This window comes from Erinaceus europaeus, chromosome 8 (assembly GCF_950295315.1).
Source record: "Erinaceus europaeus chromosome 8, mEriEur2.1, whole genome shotgun sequence".
NCBI lineage: Eukaryota > Metazoa > Chordata > Mammalia > Eulipotyphla > Erinaceidae > Erinaceus > Erinaceus europaeus.
In genome coordinates, this window is record NC_080169.1 from 119,595,823 (window position 1) to 119,619,926 (window position 24,104).

The 24,104-nt window shown below is 41.6% G+C and overlaps 1 protein-coding gene across 1 annotated transcript in view; it reads left to right on the forward strand.

Annotated features, from left to right (window-relative positions):
- The window catches only part of CNTNAP2 (contactin associated protein 2), a 2,382,269-nt gene that overhangs the window by 1,082,074 nt on the left and 1,276,091 nt on the right, over positions 1 to 24,104 (forward strand). The window contains exon 4 of the mRNA XM_060195676.1: positions 12,224 to 12,371. Within this exon, the coding sequence (XP_060051659.1) occupies positions 12,224 to 12,371 (148 nt within the window). The remainder of the gene's footprint in view (positions 1 to 12,223; positions 12,372 to 24,104) is intronic.

The window sequence follows — 24,104 nt, forward strand, 5'->3', positions numbered from 1 at the left end:
CCTTCCTTGTAGACTTTGGTTCCTTTTATAAGAGGACACACTGGGGAAAAAAAAAAATCTTTCTGGGCGCAGGACCAGGAGTGATGTGACTCTTCAAGCAACGGCTAAGATTTCTGTTTTTAAATACAAAATGAATTTCCCAACTGATTGTTTCCATCTGTGTGGTATGCCAGGAATCTTAAAGCCAAAGTTTAGACAAAATTCTCCCCAAATACATTTGTGGTCTACTTTCATCATAGCCATATATGAATAAATATTTTAATAACAGAATACAGAAATATTTTTAATAATCAAACATCTTCATGCCAATATGTTTTTTAAACTATTTCATTCTTTTACTCATTTCTTGGATAGAGACAAAAGCTGAGAGGGAAGACTAGACTGACAAGGGGAGAGAAAAAGAGATGTGTGCAGTACTGCTTGTGAAGCTTCCTCTCTGCAGTTGATGACCTGGGACTTGAACCCTAGTCTTTGTTCATGGTGACATGTGCACTCAATTAAGTGTTCCAAACACTTTTATCCCAATATTTCTTAATGCCCTGGTCCATTCTCCTTATATAGTTTTATGGTTTTATTAGTGACAATATTGATTTACAAAATAACAAAATAACAGGGGTATCATTCTTTATCTTTCCCACCACCAGAGTTCTATATCCTCATTCCCTCTGTTGGAAGTTACAGTCGTTCTCCCAAGGCTGCAGATATGGGATCATTATTTCTATAAATGATCTGTCACCCTTCTATACCTTTTACACACTTATTAATATAGAAATTGCCTATTATTGATTTACTAATGCATCAGTTAGTGTTTAGGTAACTTAATTTTTGCTTGTTTTTTGTGTTTAACAATTCACCAATGTTTTTTTTAATTCTTTGTTAAGTTTGCTACTTTTAACAATATAGTTATTACAGGGCGTAATGTTGTATCAAGCTTTTGTATTATCTTTTCACTTTTAACTTGAATGGTGGAAGTATGATCTGCTATATCCTTTTTATTGTATTATCTGATCAATTTTTACATCCATATTTCCATCAGTGATGCTGATACTGATATTGTAAAACTTGATGCAATCCTTACTTTCCTGTACTTTGATATTTATATAAAATGTTGAAAAGTGATGGCACTTTTTAATCATTTTCCTTCTTAGGATTTGGCATGTGACCTGAAGAAAAGTTTCAGAAAGCTTGTAGAGTTAAATAGTGACAACAATATGGTGACAGGACTAGAAGGATTTAAGTTATCTATGAAATAGCTAGGATAAAATTTTCTGATGTTATTTAAAATGTATGCCTGATTCTATAGCCTCTAAGCAAACATACTGATGATTTCTGAAAATTAAGGAAGTTTCTGGATCAATATAGATTCACTATTAGTACCTCATTAGGGCTAGAAAGACAACATATGCAGAAAGACTCATGTTTAAGGCTCTAAGGTCCCAGATTCAATCCCCAGCACTACCATATGCCAGAGCTGAACAGTGGAACAGTGCTCTGTTTCCTCTCTCTCTCTCTTTCTCTCTCTCAAATATAGAGTTATCAAGAAATAATAAAATATTTCAAAACATGTTACTTATTTTAATGAGAGAGAATGAGAGATATAGTGATACAGAGAGAAACAGAGATAATGAGACATGTATTTTTAGCTAGGGAAGGGATTTAATGACAAAACCAGAATGTCCACAGGAGGTATTTATGGTTCACTCTGTAAACTATGTGTTAGTTTTTAAAGGTCATATGTATTGCCTATGTGATCTCTAGCCTATTATTATTATTATTATTATATAGTTCAGAGAGAAACTGAGAGGGAAGAACCATATGATGTGTATGAGTGTGAGGTTGGGGATGTTCATTTATGCATTTTTTTCTATCAGGGCAGTAAACAGATGCTACTTAGTAAGCACCCACCATTGTCAGGGGCTTCAGGTACAGTGCTGGGTCAAGGAGGCTAGATCCAGAACTTCAAAGCATCTGAAACCTTCATTAGATGAATGATGAAAAACATAATAAAAGATTTCATTTGAGGGAGTCAGGCAGTAGCACAGGGGGTTGAGTGCACCTGGCACAAAGCAAAAGGACCAGAGTAAGGATCTTGGTTCAAGCCCCAGACTCCTCACCTGCAGGGGAATCTCTTCAAAGTTGGTGAAGCAGGTCTGCAGGTGTTTCTTTTTCTCTCCCCCTCTGTCTTCCCCTCCTTTCTCGATTTCTCTCTGTCCTAGCCAACAATGAGAGACATCAATAATAACCACAACAAGGCTACAACAACAAGGGCAACAAGAGGGGTGGGGGGAGATGGCCTCCAGGAGCAGTGGATTCATGTTGCAGGCACTAAGCCCCAGCAATGACCCTGGAGGGGCCAAAAAAAAAAAAAATATATATATATATATATATATTTCAATGAAGGTGACAGGAAGTAGAGGTTGCTGTCAGGTACCCTAAAGGGCAGGTGGGTGTGGAGAAGTGTCCTGGGATGTCCCTCCCCTCAAGGGCATCTGTCTGAGCTAAATAGGCAAAGAGGTGCTTATACCTTCAAATAAAGATGAGAGACTTCAGGTGAAGAGGCCACTGTCATGGAGGATACTCCTTTTTCTTCTTGTTCCTGCAAGGAAAATAACTAGATGTATAGATGCCATCCAGGCTAAGAAATGGAAAGTCTCTTGTTATATATCAATCTACATTGTTAGCATGGGGGAGATGATGTTTTAAATTTAGCAAGGAATAAAATCTTACTTAAAGATAAGTGATTCTAGTCATCTTGGAGTTTATAACGTCAGCTTAAGGAAGGAATAATAACCATGGGTTTCTGTTGTTCCAGAGGTATTTCATATTGTAAGAAGAATATCTTCATATTCAGAAGAGTTTATGTGCTCTTGTCATTTGTCTTAGAGTCTTACATAGTTTTCCTCACATGAGATCTGTCAGTAGCCCTAAGAGCCCCTCCTGGGCTCAGCTGCACAATAGCTGAATGTTGGAGACACATTTTAAGTCTGAGCAAAACTTGGGCATTAAGATCCAATCTTATTCACATGCTGCAGGAATTCATGGTCCATTGTGTTCTTCTTCCAGAAGAGTCAGGTTTTAGTGAGGACCACATCTGTCTCTTCATATGCTGCAGTAGTGAATTCAAGGGGCAATGTTAGTTCATGCACGGCATACAGAAGCCCTCAAACACCCTACACTTTCCTTCCCATGTGATATGTGATATGCTTCCAGGGATATCATATGTTTTCTTTCTTTCTTCTTCTTTTTTTGTATAACTTTTTTTCATTTAGAGAGATTAATGATTTTCTAGTTAATAATAAAATATATTACCAAAACCAAAATTCAGTAGTGTGTAAGATTTCTCAGTTTTCTGGGAGTCGGGCGGTAGCACAGTGGGTTAAGCGAACGTGGCACAAAGCGCAAGGAACAGCTTAAGGATTCCAGTTAGAGCCCCCAGCTCCCCACCTGCAGGGGAGTCGCTTCACAGGCAGTGAAGCAGGTCGGTAGGTATCTGTCTTTCTCTCCCCCTCTGTCTTCCCCTCCTCTCTCCATTTCGCTCTGTCCTATCCAACAATGACAATATCAATAACAATAATAATAACTACAACAATAAAACAACAAGGGCAGCAAAAGGGAATAAATTAATATTTAAAAAATTAAAAAGAAAAAGATTTCTCAGTTTTCTACATGACAATTCAACCCCCTCTAGGTCCTCTGACATCATGTTCCAGAACATGGACACCCCCCCACACACATTCCCAGAGTCCTTCACTTTGATGCAGTGCACTAAAGCCAGTCCTAGTTCTGCTTTGTGTTTTCATATTTTTCAAGTTCTTTTAAAAAATTTATTATTGGTAATTACATAATTATCAACAAGATTGTGGGATAAGAGGGGTGAAATTCATACAGTTTCCACCACCAGTGTTCTTTAGTGCATCCCCTCCATTGGAAGATTCCCCATTCTTTTAATTTTTATTTATAAAAAGGAAACACTGACTAAACCATAGTATAAGAGGGGTACAACTCCACACAATTCCCACCACCAGAACTCTGTATCCCATCCCCTCCCCTGATAGCTTTCCTATTCTTTATCCCTCTGGGAGTATGATGCCAGGGTCATTGTGGGTTGCAGAAGGTGGAAGGTCTGGCTTCTGTAATTGCTTCCCCACTGAACATGGGCGTTGACAGGTTGAGCCATACACCCAGCCTGCCTCTCTCTTTCACCAGAGGGGTGGGGCTGTGGGGAAGCGGGGCTCCAGAACACATTGGTGGGGTCGTCTGCTCAGGGAATTCCAGTTGGCATCATGGTAGCATCTGCTATGTTAAGTATCTCTAATTCTTTGCATAATTTTAAAAAATTTGATGACATCTCAAATTCACTTTATATAACTCTTCATTTATTGTTTTCCCCTTAAATATCTTTCCAGTTAGTTCTTTAAGGAAACATATTCAGTTCTTTAAAGAAACAAATCAAATGTGATTCTGGAGGTGGCTCAGTGAATAAAGCATTAGACTCTCAAGTATGAAGTCTAGCGTTCAGTCCCCTATAGCATATGTACCAGAGTGATGGCTGGTTCTTTCTACCTTTCTGCCTATCTTTGTCTTAAATAAGTCATAAAAATATCTTTAAAAAATAAACCAAATAATAGATCAAGTGATGAGAAAGCCCAGAGGTTTTTGTTTTTTATTTATTTTTAGAAATAATTTTATTTATTTTGTAATGAATAGAGACAGAGAGAAATTGAGAGAGAAGGGGAGGCGGGGAGAGGGACTAGAGTAAGAGAGATACATGCAGAACTATTTGCGAAGCTTGCCCCCTGCAGATGAGGACCTGGGGCTTTAGCCAAGTCCTTATGCATTCTAACATATATGCTTGACCAGGTCCATCATAGGTCAGCCCCATCCAGATTTTTTTTTTTTTTTTTGGCTCCAGGCTTATGGCTGGAGCTCAGTGCCTGCACTATGAATCCAGTGCTCCTGAAGGCCATTTTCCCCATTTTCTTGTTGTTGTTATTATTATATTGTTATCATTATTGCTGCTGTTGTGGGAGAGGACAGAGAGAAATCAAGAGAGGAGGGGAAGACAGAGAGGGAGAGTGAAAGACACCTGCAGGCCTGCTTCATCTCTTGTGAAGCGATCCCCTTGTAGGTGGGGGAGTCGGGCTTGAACCGGGATCCTTGCGCAGGTCCTTAAACTTTGCAGCATGTACACTTAACCCGGTGCACTACCACTCGGTCCTCTGGATCCAAGAGTTCATTGAACAAGTTCTATGGACAAATGCTGAAGTAAGGTCCTCACAGGTGTTCAGAGCTGCAGTTTCTTTCACTCTGTCCTTTTCAGCAAATGGGCAACAGAATCACAGGGCAGAACTCTTCTGTTTCTGTTTCTGGTTTGTCTTGTGCGGTTTTATCCTGTCTGATGTCCTGCACCTGGGGTCCAGAATCTAGGATACAAACTGTTCCTCTTCTTTTATGTCCATTTCCACATCCCTGTCCCTCTTTTCTCCTTACACACTGACTTGCAGACCCTCTATTTCACCAGGGCTAGGTATCAGGTGCCTGATGGAGCCCCAGCACCACTTGAGAAGAGCTATGCAATGTTACTTTGCTGTCTCCACTTCTCTCTTGCTATCTCTCTATATGAATGCAAAAGAAGCTTAGAGCAGTGAAAGTATGCATGTCAAGACTCAGGCTCCACTAAAAGTCAAAGAAACAAAATAGCCATCCCCTACTTATCTACATATTAAATTATGTTGCAGTCCTCTGTTCTTCTCCTAGAAACTGTTCTTTCTTTAGAGAGGAGGATATTGTCCGTTTGGTCGCTTTTTGTCTCAACAATCATAAATGACATAGCAGTCATTCTTAACACTCTCCACAGCAGTTACTTCCCAGTGTATTTAACCCAAACTTGGTGAAGATACTGTTTCCCACTGGCTCTTCTTGCTGGGTCCTCCACCTCTCCAACCTTCTCTCTGCTACACCGTGCTTGCTGTCCGTCATATGCAAAGTGTCCTCAAGGTCCTTGCATATACTTTAGACATATTATTGAGTTGATCATCTGGTCAAGACCTACTTGTCACACAGATACTATTCACTTTCAGCCCACGTTTTGTCTCACTATATTCTTTGAATGCCCAAAGAACTGGAGCTCTGTTGTTATTGATCACGCCTGTGACCAGAGCAATTTGGGCAGGGTCTGGTGCCTAGCAGACTCTTGGTGTCCCTGGAGGGAATAAATGCAGGAGTAAAAGGATTTATACATGAATGTGTCTAGGAACAGTAGTCTCAGTGGGTTTTTGCCAGATATCATCTAAAGTGATAGGTTTTAGATTAGGCTGCATGAAGTCAGGCATTTGCATCAGGTGATTTTGGTCAGGGCATCATATTGCTATTGATTTTAACCTGAGAACCACCAAACAGTGAAGCCAGGCTTAGTTAGATGTATTGTTTCTTTGTAAAGGTGAAAAGTGAATGGGAATAAAACAAAATTAAGTAAAGAGAATTTATTGTGCACTTTTCCTGTCTTCCTTCCCTCCTTCCCTTCCCTCCCTCCTTCTTCCTTCCTTCCTTCCTTCCTCCCTCCCTCCCTTCTCTCTCTCTCTCTCACTCTCTCTCTCTCTTTCTTTCTTTTTTTCTTCCTTTTTGCCACCAGGGTTATTGCTGGGGGGCGGGGCGGGTGGGAGCTCAGTGCCTGCATGAGAAATTGCTGCCCCTGGCGGCACTCTTTGTCATTTCTTTTTCTTTCTGTTTTTTACTTGATAGTCCAGAGAAACATCTAGAGAGGCGAGGAGATAGAGAAGGAGAGCGAAAGAGTGACACCTACAATCCTGCTTCACCACCTGTGAAGCTTCCCCACTGCAAGTGGGCAGCCAGTCACTTGAACCCAGATTCTTGCACATAGTAATATGTTTACTTAACCACCGCCCACAACCTTGTGCTGTTTTTCTTGATCAAATGTGGTGTGTTGAAGTGATAAAATCCAAGCCCTAATGCTTAAGTATTTTTTTTTTCCTAACAAAGATATATAGCAAGGGGTGATAGAAAATGAGCATGATGGAATGAAATGGAGACATACAGAGGGTACAGGTCAGGATCATCTCACAGGCCAGCTCTTGTTTCAGATGGGTGATTGTTAGATGCTATAGACTGATTATTACCTGCTTTACAGACTGGTGGAGTCTCTGACAGGATTTATACAATGCTTCCATCCTAAGTATGTCACAATTCCCACTATGATGAAGTCTTTCTGTACACATGTTGAATGTTGATGGCCAGGGGTCTGTTCCCTGGGCATGTACTCACAGACCTTGTGCTACAAACTGGTTGTTGTAATATTTCTCTGAATTTAGCCAGAGCATTCCATTTCAAAGCAGCTGCATATCTTTTAAAAGCATTTGATAGAGGAGTTATAGATTACATTAAAGTTGTTGCTTCCTGGGTACAATTTCTCATCTCCCTGTGATAGGTCTCTGGAAAACACTCTCATGCTCAACTTAGACCTTTTCCTCCTATGCTGCACCACTCCTCCAAAGTCTCACCCAAAGCCTCTTTCCTTCACTTCCATCTCCGGATTCTGGGAGTGGGGTACAGTGGATAAAGCATTGAGTTCTCTTTTTGCTTCCAGGGTTATCAATGGAGCTCATTGTTGGCACTAAAATTCCACTGTTTCTGGTAGCCATTTATCCATTTTATTGGATAAGACAGAGAGAAATTGAGAGGGGAGGAGGAAATAGGGAGAGAGAAAGGTAGACACCTGTGTCCTGTAGCCCTGCTTCCCCAGAGCACAGTCCCACTAGGGAAAGACAGAGGCAGGCTGGGAGTATGAATGGACCTGTCAACGCCCATGTTCAGCGGGGGAAGCAGTAACAGAAGCCAGACCTTCCATCTTCTGCGTTCCATAATGACTTTGGGTCCATACTCCCAGAGGGATAAAGAATAGGAAAGCTGGGAGTCGGGCTGTAGCGCAGCGGGTTAAGCGCAGGTGGCGCAAAGCACAAAGACCGGCATAAGGATCCTGGTTCAAACCCCGGCTCCCCACCTGCAGGGGAGTCGCTTCACAGGTGGTGAAGCAGGTCTGCAGGTGTCTTTCTCTCCTCCTCTCTGTCTTCCCCTCCTCTCTCCATTTCTCTCTGTCCTATCCAACAATGACAACAACAATAATAACTACAACAATAAAACAAGGGCAACAAAAGGGAATAAATAAATAAAAATAAATATTTAAAAAGAATAGGAAAGCTATCAGGGGAGGGGATGGGATATGGAGATCATGTGGTGGGAGTTGTGTGGAGTTGTAACCCTCTTATCCTATGGTTTTTGGCAGTGTTTCCTTTTTATAAAGAAAAAAAATGATAAATAAGATTATTTAAAGGAGGCTACTACATATGTTAATGAAAAGTATTATTAATGTACTTCTCAGTAAATTTCTGTCTTTTAAAACTAGTTATAAAAGAGAATTTCAACAGTAAAGATGCTTTTATAGAGAAACAAATCAATATCTTCAGGTGGAGAACACAGGGTAGTAGAATTGTAATATAGTGCTTATGCTGAATCTTTTAGTTTTTAAACGATGCTGTGATATTTAAAAATTGCAGTGTGCAAAATATGATTGAAGTAGCTATTCAAGGTACTGTTATGTGGAATATAGGCTTAAAAAACTCATGTTATTGAACTCACAAGAAAGAATAGTCAAAATGCCTTTAAGATTGTAAGAACAGTGAGTGCAGGGGTAGAGAGAACAGAACTCTGCTGGTGGATGCAGTGTAGAACCTGTATTCTTATTGTCTTTGTTGTTAAAAATTCGGAGACTCCAGCTGGCAGGGCTAGCTTCACGGGCGGGTAACAGAGACGACCAGAGACATACGGCTGGGCAGGGAAGCTGTATTTCTTTATTCAGGAACAACGATTCATAAACTAAACCAAACTAATCACCAAACAGAACTCTGCTGCTTCTTTCCCCCGCGATGGCGCCAAGTACTCTCTTACTCTCCAACTCTGCAACTCTGGAACCCTGGAACTCTCTCAGGGTTCCTAGGGGCGGGGCCAAGCAGGCCCACGAAACTAGCAGGACTGATCCAATTCTCTTGACGGGGGAGAACTAGAACAACCCAATGTAAAGCATACAACAGTCTTTCAGACCATTATTAAATCATTCATAAATATCACACTGAGGATATTTAAGGAAAGACTAAAACACTTATATTATGGAGGATTACAATTAATATACAGAAGAAGCTAGTGGCAAAAGGAGGATACACAACTTTCTAGTTGATTTGACGTATTTTCTCAAGTGTAAGGTTCTTCATGAAATCTTTCTAAAATTATAATTTATATTGCTTTTCCTATCATTGATTTGCTGTGCTGTGCAGTGTCTGTGATACCAGCATTTTCCTTACCCCACACTAATTCCTCTATAATTATTATACCATGGACTTCCTTTCCTCCCTCCTTTCTTTCTTTCTTTCTTTCTTTCTTTCTTTCTTCTTTCTTTCTTGTCCCCTTTCTTTCTTTCTTTCTTTCTTTCTTTCTTTATTTATTTCTTTCTTCTTTCTTTCTTTCTTTCTTTGTTGGTATGTTTCATATTGGTTTGTTCCCCTTCCCCCAACTCTGATAGAATTTGTTTGGCCCTTGCTAGTTTCCTGCCCTGCTTTCTCCCCACCCCCTATGCTAAGGAAGTCCAGGGTCCCAGCAGCAGCAGGGGAGGAAGAATGATAGGGAAGCACATGGTGTGGTGATTTGCCTGTTCGTGAATAAAGATTAAACAGCAGCTTCTCAGCCCAGCCGTGTGTTCGCGAGTCTCTGTCTCTGTCTACCGCCGCGATGCTAGCCCAGCCAGCTGGAGCTCCCGAACTTAACAACATTTCTTTCTCTCTTTCTTTCTTTCTCCCTTTCTCTCTCTCTTTCTTCCTTCATTTCTCCCTTACTTCCTTTCTTTCTCCCTTTCATTCTCTCTTTTTTCCTTTCTTTCTCCCTTTCATTCTCTCTTTTTTCCTTTCTTTCTCCCTTTTTCTCTTTCTTCCTTCCTCCTTTTCTCTCTTTTTTTCCATTCTCCCTTTCTCTCTCTCTTTCTTTCTCCCTTACTCTCTTTCTTTCTTTCTTTCTTTCTTTCTTTCTTTCTTCCTATTGCCACCAGGGTCTTTGTGCCTGCATGACAAACCCACCATTCCCTGTAATAATTTATTTCTTATTTTATTTTTTTATCAGATAAGACAGAGAAAATTGAGAGGGGAGGGAGAGATATAGAAAAAGAAAGACACCTGCAGATTTACTCCAGAAGTTTCTCCCCTTCCACCCTCTCCACCCAGTAGGTGGTGAGTGGAGGCTTGATCCCTGTTCATGGTAATGTGTGTGCTCCATGTGCTCTGCTGTCTGGCTTGCCCTTACCCCCTACAATATATATTTTACATGTTTGCTGAAAGTATATTCATTGTTTTCTCTGTGGACAAAAATATAGACAATATGCACTTTTAGCATAAAAAAATCACCCTTCTGACAGGTATTTCTATAATGATAAAACAAAATGGACAAGGTTCTGATCCACTGGTAAACTCTCTAAATATGTTTATGCCACTAGATCTTAGAGAGCCTCTGCATAATATGTTTATTTGTTCTTTTTATTAAATTCATGTTGAGAAAAAGAATGAAAAAAAAAGTTACCCAAGAGCAGCAGTATTGTGTATGATTGACATCTTGTTGCTACATTTAAAAAGTAAACAAACAAACAAACAACTGCAGGCCATCAGAACAGGACTTATTTTCAAGTAAAGAGAGTATAGAAGATGCCTCCCCAATGCTTCCAAGAGGGAAGAATGCAACACTTCCCCAAAATAGTTCCAGAGCTTGCTACTCAAAAGGTTTGTTGTTAAAATTCGGAGGCTCCAGCTGGCCGGGCTCGCTTCACGGGCAGGTAACAGAGAAGACCAGAGACATACGGCTGGGCAGGGAAGCAGTATTTCTATATTCAGGAACAACGATTCATAAACTAAACCAAATTAATCACCAAACAGAACTCTGCTGCCTCTTTCCCCCGCGGCGGCACCATGAACTCTCTAACTCTGCAACTCTCCAACTCTCGAACTCTGGAACTCTCGAACCCTCTCGGGGTTCCTTGGGGCGGGGCCAAGCAGGTCCGCGAAACTAGCAGGACTGATCCAATTTTCTTGGCGGGGGAGAGCTAGAACAACCCAATGTAAAGCATACAACAAGGTTGATTGAATTAATCAAGAGGCAAGGGTTGGTGTGAGGGGGGAAACAAGTCTTTAATGAGTTTAGGAGCCCCTCCGGAGGCAGTGGTAAGTACATGTCTCAGAACACTATTTTAAGCAGTCAGCGTAGGATAGGTGCAAGGGCTGAGGGGCAGGGCACGGGGTGCAGGAGCAAACTGGCTTTCTCACACTTGCCCAATTCTTCAGACAAAGCTCTGTTAGAATTTGCAGTTTTTCTGATGAAGGGTTCTGAATGTGTTCTGACAAGGCATACAATCAAGGTCGGTCTGACCCACTGCATATTCATCTGTTTCCTTGAGGCCAGCACCTGCCATTCTCTTTAACTATGAAAAGACATCATAATGCTCACTTAGGATAAAACAAGTTTATTTTTACACTGAGAACCTATGTGTGTTTCCACTGTATGCTTTTGCCTCATTGTCCAAGATTCATCTGGTTATTATTTATTGGGTAGTGACAGAATGGGAAGTTAGGGAGAGAGGGAGAAATAAAGGGAGGGAGAGAAGGAAAAAGAGGGAGACAAAGAGGGAGAGGAAGACCTACAACACTGTTTCATCTCTTCTGAAGCTTTCCCGCATGAAGGTGGGGACCAGGGACTTAAACACTCAACTTATTGAAGCCAGCTTATTGCCAGGCCTCCTTCCTCATTTTTTTCTTTCGTTTTCAAAAATTATTTTTATTAGTGATCTAATATGGTTTTACAAAATTATAAGCTAACAGGGGTATAATACCATAATGTTACCACCGCCAGAGTTCTGGATGCCCATTCCCTGTGTGTGTGTGTGTGTGTGTGTGTGTGTGTGTGTGTGTGTGTGTGTGTGTGTGTGTGTGTGTATCAACCTACATCCAAGACTGGGAGAGCTATCTAGTGGTTACGGGGAGGGGGACCGATCTTTGGGCACAGTATGAATATATACTGCTATGAATTTAAAATTCTGTTTATCACTATTCATTCAGTATGTGAGGGGAAAAATAGATATAATATTCCTTGTCTCATTTTTTCAATTCCATTTTTTTTCCAGGCATTTCCTGGGAACAAGAACTCAGACAGCGTGGTTCGACACGACTTCCAGCACCCGGTCATTGCGCGCTACCTGCGCATCGTGCCCCTGGACTGGAATGCGGAGGGTCGCATCGGGCTGCGTGTGGAGGTCTACGGCTGTGCCTATTGTGAGTGTCACCAGGGGCTGCCCTGGGCTGGCCGCCATTTCCAGAGGGAGGGGCTCTCTTTCCAGTTACCTCACATAGCTTCCTTCTCTGAGTGTGAACACCCCCCCACCACCACCAGCCCGTCTTTTCACAATAGAATATAGGGCCGTGCACATGTTAGGAAAGAATATGCTCAGCAGTGCCATCTGTGAATTCCTTTAAGTAAAAGACTTGGGAAATAATTTGAGTTCAGTGACATTCAGCGTTGCTGATTACATGGCCTGCAGTCTTAGGGGATATTTAAAAAGTGGGAGTCTGTACTGTTCCCTATCTTTGTGACTTTTTTTCTGATGAATTTGGGACGCAAACATACACACACACATGCATGCATATATATTCTATTAGTGGTTTAATTCTGTTTTACAAAATTAAAAGTTAACAGGGATATAATTCCACACTGTTTTCACCACCAGAGTTTTGTGTCCCCATTCCCTCCATTGGAAACTAACTTCCTTCCTCCCTTCCTTCCTTCCTTCCTTCCTTCCCATTTTTTTCCCCCTGTGGCCCTGCCTTTTCTTCCTTTCCAACTCACACCTACACATATTCCAAATGCCTCCCCCTTCTCTCTGGGTCCTAAGGGAACTGGGTTTCAAAGCCCTCTAGTTATCTCTCCCTAACATTTCTCCACCTGTGAGAGTACGGACCAAAATTCTTCATGGGGAGCAGAAGGAGGGAGTTCTGGCTTCTGTAACTGCTTCTGTGCTGGACATGGGTGTTGGCAGGTCAATCCATACCTCTGGTGGTATTTTTCCTTCTAATTCTCTCCAGTTAACAGCTGTCACTGACTTATAGGTAAGGATTGAGCACTAGTGTCAATTACATTTGATGTGCCTGAATTTCTTTTGTTCCATTTTTAGTTTAATTGGCCACTTAAAAATACCCCCCCCCATCTTGTTTGAATTGACTGCCTTACACCATCTTGTGATTTCAGTATGTTATACTGATGTCTAGTCATTCCAACATTAGGCTTGGAGAGTTTATTTCTGCCATCTATCACTCCTGTGGATTTTTGTCAGTGGTACTTCTTCCTACCCTGCTAGAAAAAAAATAATAAGTTCTAGGAGATAAAGAGGGGACAGCTTATAGAATTGTATTTATTATGGTGAAAATGGTGAGAATTTGAATCTGCCCAAGGACATACACAGTAGGAGTGATGGAACTCACAGGTGATAGTCATGTGTAGCTTGTCTCCACAGCTCTGATTCTTGCCCCTAACTCGAACGAGGACAACAGCCATGCAGCAACAAGTCACTAGAAGGAACATTCACCCCACCGTTTCAGGCTCTTCTTCCCATACGATGTGTGTGTGTGTATGTGTTAAAAAGAGAGACTGAGAGTAGCCCCTAAATATGGGAAAAATGTATAAATACCATTAACTGTAAACCCCATTGTACTGATCTGGGGTTTATATTCAGCACAGGAGCCTATGTAACCTCTGTATCCCTGTAGGTCCAAGCTTAAATTCCATGGTCATAGCTAGGAACATTCTAGGTTGTACTCATTTCAAGACCAGTCTTCCTTGAGTGACAGACTATGTTAACGCAGTCACCCTTCAGAGAGTGAGGTAGTCCCTACCATTGTTGTTTCACATTGATGTCAAGGTCCTGTCTTCTTCTTCTAGTGTTTGCCCTTCTTCCGTAGCCAGTCAACAGCATCAGGTTGAGCCTGATGTAAAGTTTCGAGACCTCCTTTGAATCTGGAGAGGGGGCAGTCGTTGACTATGTGGGTCATAGTCTGTCTGTAGCCGCAGGGGCAGTTCGGGTCGTCTCTGGCTCCCCAGCGATGGAACATAGCTGCACACCGGCCATGGCCTGTTCGATAGCGATTGAGGAGGGCCCAATCATAATGTGCTAGGTCAAAGCCGGGTTGACGCTTGCAGGGGTCTGTGATGAGGTGTTTGTTCTTTACCTCAGCTGACTAACAACTCTGTTTCCAAGAGTCTGGAACAGAGAAGTTCAATGTAGGCGTAGGGGACCAGATTGGATGACGAGACGTCAAGCGTTGGACAGGGTGGGCAAAGATATCCGCGTATATTGGCAGGTCCGGTTGAGCCTAGACGTGGGAAATGAACTTAGATGATGCCGCCTCCCGACGAATATCTGGCGGGGCTATGTTGCTAAGAACTGGCAGCCATGGAACCGGAGTGGAACGGATGGTTCCAGAAATGATCCTCATGGAGGAATATAATTTGGAATTGACCAAGTGGACATGGGGGCTACGGAACCATCCTGGGGCACAGTATTCTGCAGTGGAATAGCATAATGCCAGAGATGATGATCGTAGTGTGGAAGCGCTCGCGCCCCATGAGGAGCTGGCCAGTCTTGCAATGATGTGATTCCTCGCGCCCACCTTTGCTGCAGTTTTTATGAGATGTTCGTGAAATGACAGGGTGCGATCGAGAGTAACACCAAGATAGACTGGCTGGGCTTCATGCCGGATTCTCGTATTGCCAAGCTGCACATTAAACTCAAGCGAGGCCAAGGCATGGTCCTGTAGAGGCTCACAGGTGGGTCCATGATGCTGTTTCTGATGGAGATGACCAGAGATGGTGGAGACATCTGTTAGAGGTTTAGGCATATCATATCTATGTGGGAATCCCAGGAATTCCTGATTAGGGCCCTGGATAGTGGGGTGGCCTGGTAATGACCAAGACAACCATCATTGAAGTATGCTGGCTTTTGTAGTCCTTGCTTTATCTGAAAGGGTTGGATTTAGAGTGATTTGAAGGAAGTGAAATAGGAAGTGGGTGAGGGGGTATCTAGGTCTAAGTTGAAGCTATTTGATTAAGTACTTTATGCTATCTTTTTTAGGTCTTTCTGCTTACTTGCTGCACTTAGTGAGTCACTGAAAACTATTGTGCAGTTTTAGTTTAAGGTATATATTTCCCCATAACCTATAGATACATGTGCACATGTGCTCTATTTCATGGGCTCTTATCTAGATGTAGGTACTGTGGCTTTGTTAGGAAATGTACCACCCAATGTGGAACTAAGGATTTCTAGGGACTAGAAAAGTTCTCACCAGAGTAATGGTGCTGAAAGGTTGACATTCCGGGGCTGGTGTCTCTAGACACAGTCCAAAGTGAAACATGTCGAGGGGGTACTGGTTGCATTGATTTGGTTGAGATCAACAGATTTAGTATTAAATGGTCTGGATCAAGAGAAGCATGAAGGAAAATGAGCAATGATCCAGAGGTTCCAGGACTTGGAGAAATATGGGTTTTATAGAAACTGGGGAAGGTTCCTGCTGGAATGAATCTTTCTTCAATGCTGTGCTGTGGAGGCCTGGCTTGAACTTCAGTTGTATAAATGGAAAAGAAGCACTCTGTCCAGGTGAACTATTTTCCTGCCTCCCTGCCCAGACCCCCCCCCCCCTCCTTTTTCTAAAGCTTGGCTGACATTCAGTCCCATAGATGCGTATTTCTTTTTGAAGTTTTTATATGAGTGGAACCATATCTCCCATAAAATTTTCCATCTGATTGTGGTCTTCAAAAAAAAGAAAAAAAAAAAAGAGAGAAATTACACATGCTGTTAGAGGTATTTGTTTATTTTCATCAGTTTGATTATTCTTCTGTATGAATATTCTAAAATTATTCCTCATCTATGTTGATGAACATGAGAATTGTTTCCATTTGTTGGCTATTTCATTGGGGTTTTTGTCAACAGTTCTCATGGCTATGGTAGACACAGACATAGAATTCTCTCTCTCTCTCTCTCTCTCTCTCTCTCTCTCTCTTGTTCTTTTTCCCCTTATTGCATGTCTCACATTGTGTCAGGGCTTAAATCTATCTGGCATGTGTGACAAGGCTTGAAGCCGTGTGTCTGACCCTAGAACTGAACTGGTTATCTCTCTGGTTCAAGGTACAGTAAGGGAGGGGTGTGTGTGTGTTCAGTTTTAATTCAAGCGACCATCATGGACGGTGAAGACTACAATAAATGAAGCCTCTGCTGCTTCCAGTATTTTTTTTTCCATGTGCTTTTGTCACCAAGACAAACTTGTGACCTTGGTGCTTCTAACGGCCATCTCTTATTCTTTATCTTAGTCGGGAAAACAATCACTGCATGTATATATGTTGTTGCTGGGGCTTCTCTACTCTGAGATGATGTTTTTCAGATAGGAATAGAGGCAGAGGGCATCAGTAAAGAGACCACACCACAAAAAGTTTCTCCAGTGTGGTTCAGGCCAGACCTGGGTTCCGTGCAAAGCTAAGTAAGTGCACTATCTAGGTGAGCTATTTTACTGACTCCTGGAAAACAGCAATTTAATCAGACTAGAAATTGTCTTAACTATATAAAAGAAAGAAAGAAAACTAACGACTACCCAGATATTTTCCTAACTAGAAACCACGGGAGATTATTATTATTTTTAAACATTTTATTAATATTTATTTATTTATTCTCTTTCATTTTCCTTGTTGTTTTATTATTGTTGTTATTGTTGTTGTTGTTGTTGGATAGGACAAAGAGAAATCAAGAGAGAAGGGGAAGACAGAGAGGGGGAGTGAAAGACAGAAACCTGCAGACCTGCTTCACTGCTTGTGAAGCAACTCCCCTGCAAGTGGGGAGCCAGGGGCTCGAACTGGGATCCTGACACAGGTCCTTGTGTTTTGTGCCACGTGTGCTTAATCTGCTGCACTACCGCCCAACTCCCTATTTATTTTATTTTTGAGAGAGATGCAGACACACACACACACACACACACACAAAGGGAGAGGGAGAGGGAGAGGAGAAGGGAGAGGGAGAGGGAGAGGGAGAGGGAGAGGGAGAGGGAGAGGGAGAGGGAGAGGGAGAGGGAGAGGGAGAGGGAGAGGGAGAGGGCTACAGAGAGAGAGAGAGAGAGAGAAACACCAGAGCACTGCTCAGCTCTGGCTAATGCTAATGGTGGTACAGGAGGAATGAACCTGGGACATTGGAGCCTCAGGCATGAGTGTCTGTTTGCATAACCATTATGCTACACCCCCTGCCTTCAACGTAGATTATTTATGATCTCCTTTTCATCTTTGTTGTTCCCAAGACTTTACTGGTTTAGGCTGACATTTTCAGATAGAAAGAGGCAGAGAAACAGAGGGAGGCATCATCACACTGAGATTTTTCCTGGTGGGATGGTGACTGGACTCAAACCGGGCTTGTACTGATGCTGGGAAACAGTCACCCTCCCAGCTGAGGTGTCACACTGGCCCTGTTTGTCTCCTGTTGAAGAAAGTGAATTCCTGGGCTATTGAAAAAGTCATGGCACATTTTTTTTTTCATAGAAAGCATAGAAAAAATACCTGACTTTTCCGACAGCCCAATATATTTCTTTATTTTCCAAGAGTTAACACTAGAACAGTGCTGAGTGCTGGTGCTATTTTTATTTTTATTTTTCTCCACAAGTTTAGTGACTGATTTCCTCCAGGGCACTGGCTGATTTTTTTTTCCAAAGAGGAAGGGATTTGTGCATATTTGAGTAGAAAATGATATCATGTCCAAGCTCCCACTTTTCTCTCTCTGAAGTTGCAAATCTGTGTATTCTGGGGCCTTATAAAGAAGCAAGGGACTTTTAACCCTTCTGTAGAAGAAAACAATTTTTTTTCTCATTTTGTAATTAAAAAATTATAGGACTTTGGCAGGAGCTCGGCTGCTAGCTTGGGTTTAGAACTATCAAGGTTATTTCATGGCGGTAATAAAGGAGTTTATGGAACGGTATGTTTTAGGTACAGCAAGATACGCAATTATGGCCAGAGGTAAAACTATGTGGGGCCCATGAGTCCCTCAGTTAGTTACCAGAAGTTCAGCTCCACCTGCTCAGTGCATCTAGGAAAGCCAGGAGCCAGGAAAGAGGGACTCCAGAAACAGAGAGCAGGAACAGCTTGCAGCAACAGATATCTGGGACAAAGATGGGACTGGACTTCTGGCCACCTGCAAACTAAGTAACTTGCTTTACATAAATCTGTCATCCTGGGAGTCGGGTGGTGGTGCAATGGGTTAAGTGTGGGTGGCTCAAAGCGCAAGGACCGGCATAAGGATCTTGGTTGGAGCCCCCGGCTCCCCACCTGCAGGGGAGTCGCTTCACAAGCGGTGAAGCAGGTCTGCAGGTGTCTCTCTTTCTCTCTCCCTCTCTCTCTTCCCCTCCTCTCTCTACTTCTCTCTGTCCTATCCAACAACGATGACATCAGTCACAAGGCAACAAAAGGGAATAAATAAATAAATATTTAAAATAAATAAACAAATAAATTAATCTGTCAGCCTGACACCAGCCATATGTTAAATGTGTCTGGATTCCTATTGTGAGCCAGTGTACACTGTCACAACAGTCTCTCCTCATTCTAGTGACTCCTGAGACGATATATATAGATATAGATATAGATAGATAGATAGATAGATAGATAGATAGATAGATGATAGGTAGATAGATAGATATGTCTCTTGAATCTGCAAGAACTTGTACATTTCAAACTTGATCACGGTTTTCCAGAAGAACTGTAGATGGATAAATTGTCTATCTGGACACTGCTTCTTTTTGAGTTCATGCTAAAAACTGCAGTTCCCCTCCAGTTTGTCTCCCTTCTTCTGTGTGTTCCCCTTGTGAACCCCTTGTCACCTGAGAAATTGGATGCTACTCAAGGTTGAAAATAAAATTTCACTGTATTCCGTGGGGAGAGGTGTACAGTTCCAGGACTCTGCTCTGAAATCTTTCAGGATTCTTCTGTCTTTGCTTCTTGATCTGTCTGGAGAATAATATGCATTTCTATTTCAGTACATTTAAGCTCATTTAAATTTTTTCTTCTCTCCTACCTTTGATATTTTCCCCCCTCAAGTTTACTTGAAACAAGTGCACACTGTTATTTTTAATACTTAGCAATCTGCTCAAGTCTTCTGACGCAGAAATAAACCCTCTCCCCATACACCGATGCTAATCTTCTTACTCTAAACCACAGGGACTTCACACAGGCAGAAGGGAGAAAAGGCTTTCTCTCATAATATTAAAAAAAATCATTTATGGCATCAAGACTCAAGCATTCATTTTACAAAGCTTAGCACAGTGTGCTGAAAAAAGTAGCTAGTGTTTTTGATCATGAGGTTTGGATTAGTCCTTAAGTAGAATTTTCATAAGGGCAAGGTCAGCACCTTGGGAAACCAGTATACATACAATTAAAGATATATATATATATATATATATATATATATATATATATATATATATATATATATATGCCTTCAATTTAGATGAGTCATTAATAAAGCCTAGTTATGTCACCCAAACAAAATCTTTATGAAATATCAGTGCTAATGATGAATGGAGGAAGGATAGAGTTTTCTTCTTTCCATGCTGTTCCAAGAATGATATTTCTCTTAGAAGGACCCAAGGTTAAATCTCATAGTTCTAACCAGACTTCCCTGGACAGACAACCCCACCAATGTGTCCTGGAACTCTGCTTCCCCAGAGCCCCGCCCCACTAGGGAAAGAGAGAGGCAGGCTGGGAGTATGGGCAATTACAGAAGCCAGACCTTCCACCTTCTGAATCCCATAATGACCCTGGGTCCATACTCCCAGAGGGATAGAGAATGGGAAAGCTATCAGGGGAGGGGATGGGATACAGAGTTCTAGTAGTGGGTATATGTTAGAACTGTATCCCTCTTATCCTATGGTTTTTGTCAGTGTTTCCTTTTTATAAATAAAATAAAATAAAATAATTCCATACTTCTTTTTATGCACAGGTTATATATATATATATATATATATGAGTTTCCTGGGACTGTTGTAGGGAATTGCAACACATCAAGTGTCCTTTCAGACACAGGAATTGTCTCTCCCAGGTCTGGAGGACAGATGTTGCTAATGAAGGTGTTAGTACAGTTTTCTCTCCTGGAGTCTTATATAGAGACACCGTCACCGCTCTGTACCAACATGTACAGATGCAAGTGAACCTTGACACTCCTTGAATTGTAGGTGTCTTGTTTAAGCCATATATATATATATATATATATATATATAGTTGGATAGAGACAGAGAGAAATTGAGAGGAGAGAGGGAGAGAGAGGGGGAGAGAGACAGAGAGATACCTGCAGCCCTACTTCACCATTCATAAAGCAGCTGGGGAATGGGGGCTCAAAACTGGGTCCTTGTGCACTGGAACATGTGCACTCCACCAGGCCCACCAGGTGTGCCACCAGCCAGCCCCCTATTTTTCTGTCTTTATTTAGCCACCACGTTTCTCACTGGGCTACATTTCATGGCTTCACCAGTTCCAGCAGTCTTTTTTTTTTTTTTTTGCTTTTTTTCATAATTAATGGGGAGGGACTATACAGAAGAAGGAGAGACACCTACAGTGTAGCTCCATTGCTCATGAAGCTTTCACTCTGCAGGTGAGGACCAGGGACTTGAACCTGGGTCCTCAAGCATGATAACGTATATTCAGCAGGTAAGCCACCATCCAGCCCTTCACATGACCTTCCCATAAGGCACTGGCCACTGGATTTAGGAACTACTTCAATCAATTATAACCATGTTCTGAGGAAATAACTTATCCATTGTAAACATAACCTCAAACAAAACTCTGAAAATATTTTATTTCCAACCTAGGCCACAATTTGAGTTTCTGGGCCCATCTGGACTCAGAGGGAACATTTTCAACTCAGCGTGTGTGTGTGTGTGTGTGTGTGTGTGTGTGTGTGTGTGTGTGTGTGTGTGTGTGTAGTAAAACTCTGGAAAAAATATTCATAAAATCACTCTCACATCTATTTCAATATTCAAATGATCAGTGGGGCATTATTATGATTGTACTTATGCATTAACATTTATAAGAATTTCTGTTGAAATCAGGTTAACTGGGCATAGAAATAAGAAACAGCTCTGCAATTCAATGCATGCTTTCCTCTTTAAATTAGGTGCCTAAATTCACATCTGCTAAAAGGATCCCTGATACTTGCATTTTGTATTCATGACTGTATTCTGTGTCTATCTCTTTCTCTCACACACACAAAGAAAAAAGATTTATTATGCTGCTTCAGAAAATCAATATTTTAGTGACACAGATTCATCAGTCCCATTAGCATGTATTGAATTCTACTATTTTGATGTATTTTGCTACGATGGGATCTAAAATTCAAATATGACCCTATCACACCTGTGTTTAATATGCTTCAAGGTGGGGGCGGGGGGTGGAACCTACCTCACATAATGGTTATGCAAAGTGACTCAGGTTCAATCCCGAGCACCAACCATAAGCCAGAGCTGAACAGTGCTGTAGTTAATAACAACAACAACAAAAAAAACAAAACAAATAAAAATAGCATGCTTCTTCTTCTTCTTCTTCTAGCGTTTGCCCTTCTTCCGTAGCCAGTCAACAGGTCAGGTTGAAAGCTTTCAGGAGCTGCTTGTTGCTGGCTTTGAAAGTGACTGGGATTCAGTCTGAATCATGTGGATTCAGTCGGCTAGGAAGGATCGTCAGTTTCCCCAATGAATGGGTACTCACGGGATGCACCACGAGAAGGTCGATGCAATGCATCTCAATGGGGCTCATTTCTTGGTATGCTTCTAAATTCTGCTTCTAAGACCCCTTTCTGTTTCATTGGTTTAATTCCACCCTTAACACTGTATTCTATTTACATAACCACTGTTAACTAAGCACCGCCCTGCCTCCAGGGCATTGGTTTAATCCCGCTGGTTCATGATGTCTTTTTGCTCCGCCCCCTCTCCTTGTCACACCCTGATTTCCACCAATCTCTTTTTGCTCCACCCTCTCTATGTCACATCCTGTTTCCACCCTACTTGGTGAGTATATATACAGCTGCTCTGTCACGGGAATCATCAGAAGTACTTTACCAGGACTTCTGTCTCTAACAGGCTCTGGAGAGAGCCTCTAAGCTGATCTGCACTGGCAGCCCCAGGATGCATAAGGATAGGATTGTGATTAGAGATGGCTTAGATGGTGCTGTGTTCCACATGAATAAAGACTGAACTGCGTACCACTCAGCCATGAGTCCCTGGTAGTCATTCTCTCCCGCCTGTGAAGCTAGCCCGACACTCATTGTCTAGAAAAATCCAAGTTTTTAGCTTCAAATTTACTCCCTTCTCCAAGCTTTGGCAATCTTAGCCATTTCCCTGTCACACTGTTCCAGTCATTAACTGTTCAGCTTTTCAAATCCTTTATTTGCTTCTTTCCCATGCATTGTTCCACGATAGTCTCTGTGAGTACAGTGTCCTTCAGAACTATTCACATATATATATATATTGTCTTCTAAGATTCAACTGAGATTCAGTTGACAACAAAAAGTCTGGAAATCTCAGGAATGAAGCACAGTAACAGGGGCCGGGTAGTGGTTCACTGGGTTAAGCACACACATTACAGTGAGCGAGGACCCAGGTTCAAGCCCCTGGTCTCCACCTGTAGGGGGAAAGCTTGACAAGTGGTAAAGCAGGGCTGCAGGTGTTTCTCTTGTCTCTCCCCTTCTCTTTCTTCCCCACCCCTCTCAATTTGTCTCTGTCTCTATCCAATAATAGTAAATGAATAAATTTTTTTTTTAAAAAAAGACTTTTTAAAAAGTACATTAGGCCTTCCTTTTCTTCACCCCCTTAACGTCTTTAAGATGCTGGGGTGAAAGCAGCCTGGACAAGAAAACCTATTTTAAAATGTTGCACATGCTGTTTTAATCTTTAGTGTTAGATATAAGTAACTCATCTTTTTTGAGAAATATTTATTATGCCATAGACCTAGGGTTGGCATTATATCTTATTGTTTAATGATTTAAAAAAAGGCTGTAAAATATCTATTTAAATTCACATTTATAACTCTCAGAGTCAGTCAGTATGGACTTTACCACAAACTCAAAATTCTTGGTAGAGCGTAACATATATTTAAACCCATGTTGGCATTTCAGTGTTAGAAATGCAAGTTAGATCCCATGCATCCTGCATCATAAGTGCCAGAGTGATGCTCTGGTATGGTTCTGTCTTTATCTTTCACCCTCTTATAAACAAACAAGCAAAAACATCTTTTAAAAGAACTGGAGGACACAGGAACTCTCCTCACTCAGGCTTGGCATTGCATTCAATGACGGACTCCCCACACAATGATTGCTTACTGAAACTGCAGTCATGTTAAACATACAGGATTCAGACATCATCTGTTTTTCTCGATCGTGGTGACTACTTGAAGCTGTCTAGATTTTCTCATTGGTAGAACATCAGATGATGCCCATGCATCCTATTTAGTTCAGTGACCTGCAGAATATTGAAATATTCCTGGAAAAGATTCTATGAGTATGTGTTTCAGTATGGTCATATAAAGTAATGAAAGCAGTTCGTTCTTTTTCTAATTTCAGCATTTAGAGGTCTTGTGTTATTTCTCGTTAAGACTACTTCAGATTACAAGTTCATGAGACAACTTCGCAAAGTGTGTAAATTGCTGTTGTCAGAGGATAACGTCAACATGTATTATTAAGTTGAATTTTGTTTAGACTAGTGTAAAAATAAAAGGAGATTGATATAAAGATATATTTAATATCTGACAGTGCCAGGTTACACATCAGGTGAATACATAATTAAAATGGTCATTTTAGGAGGGCTGGGTGGTGGTACAACTGGTTAAGTGCAAATATCACCATGCACAAGGACCCAGGTTCAAGCCTCCATTCCCCACCTGCAGGGTCTGTCAAGTGGTGAAGCAGGTCTGCACTTGTCTTTCAACCTCCCTGGCCTCTCTATTTCTCTCTG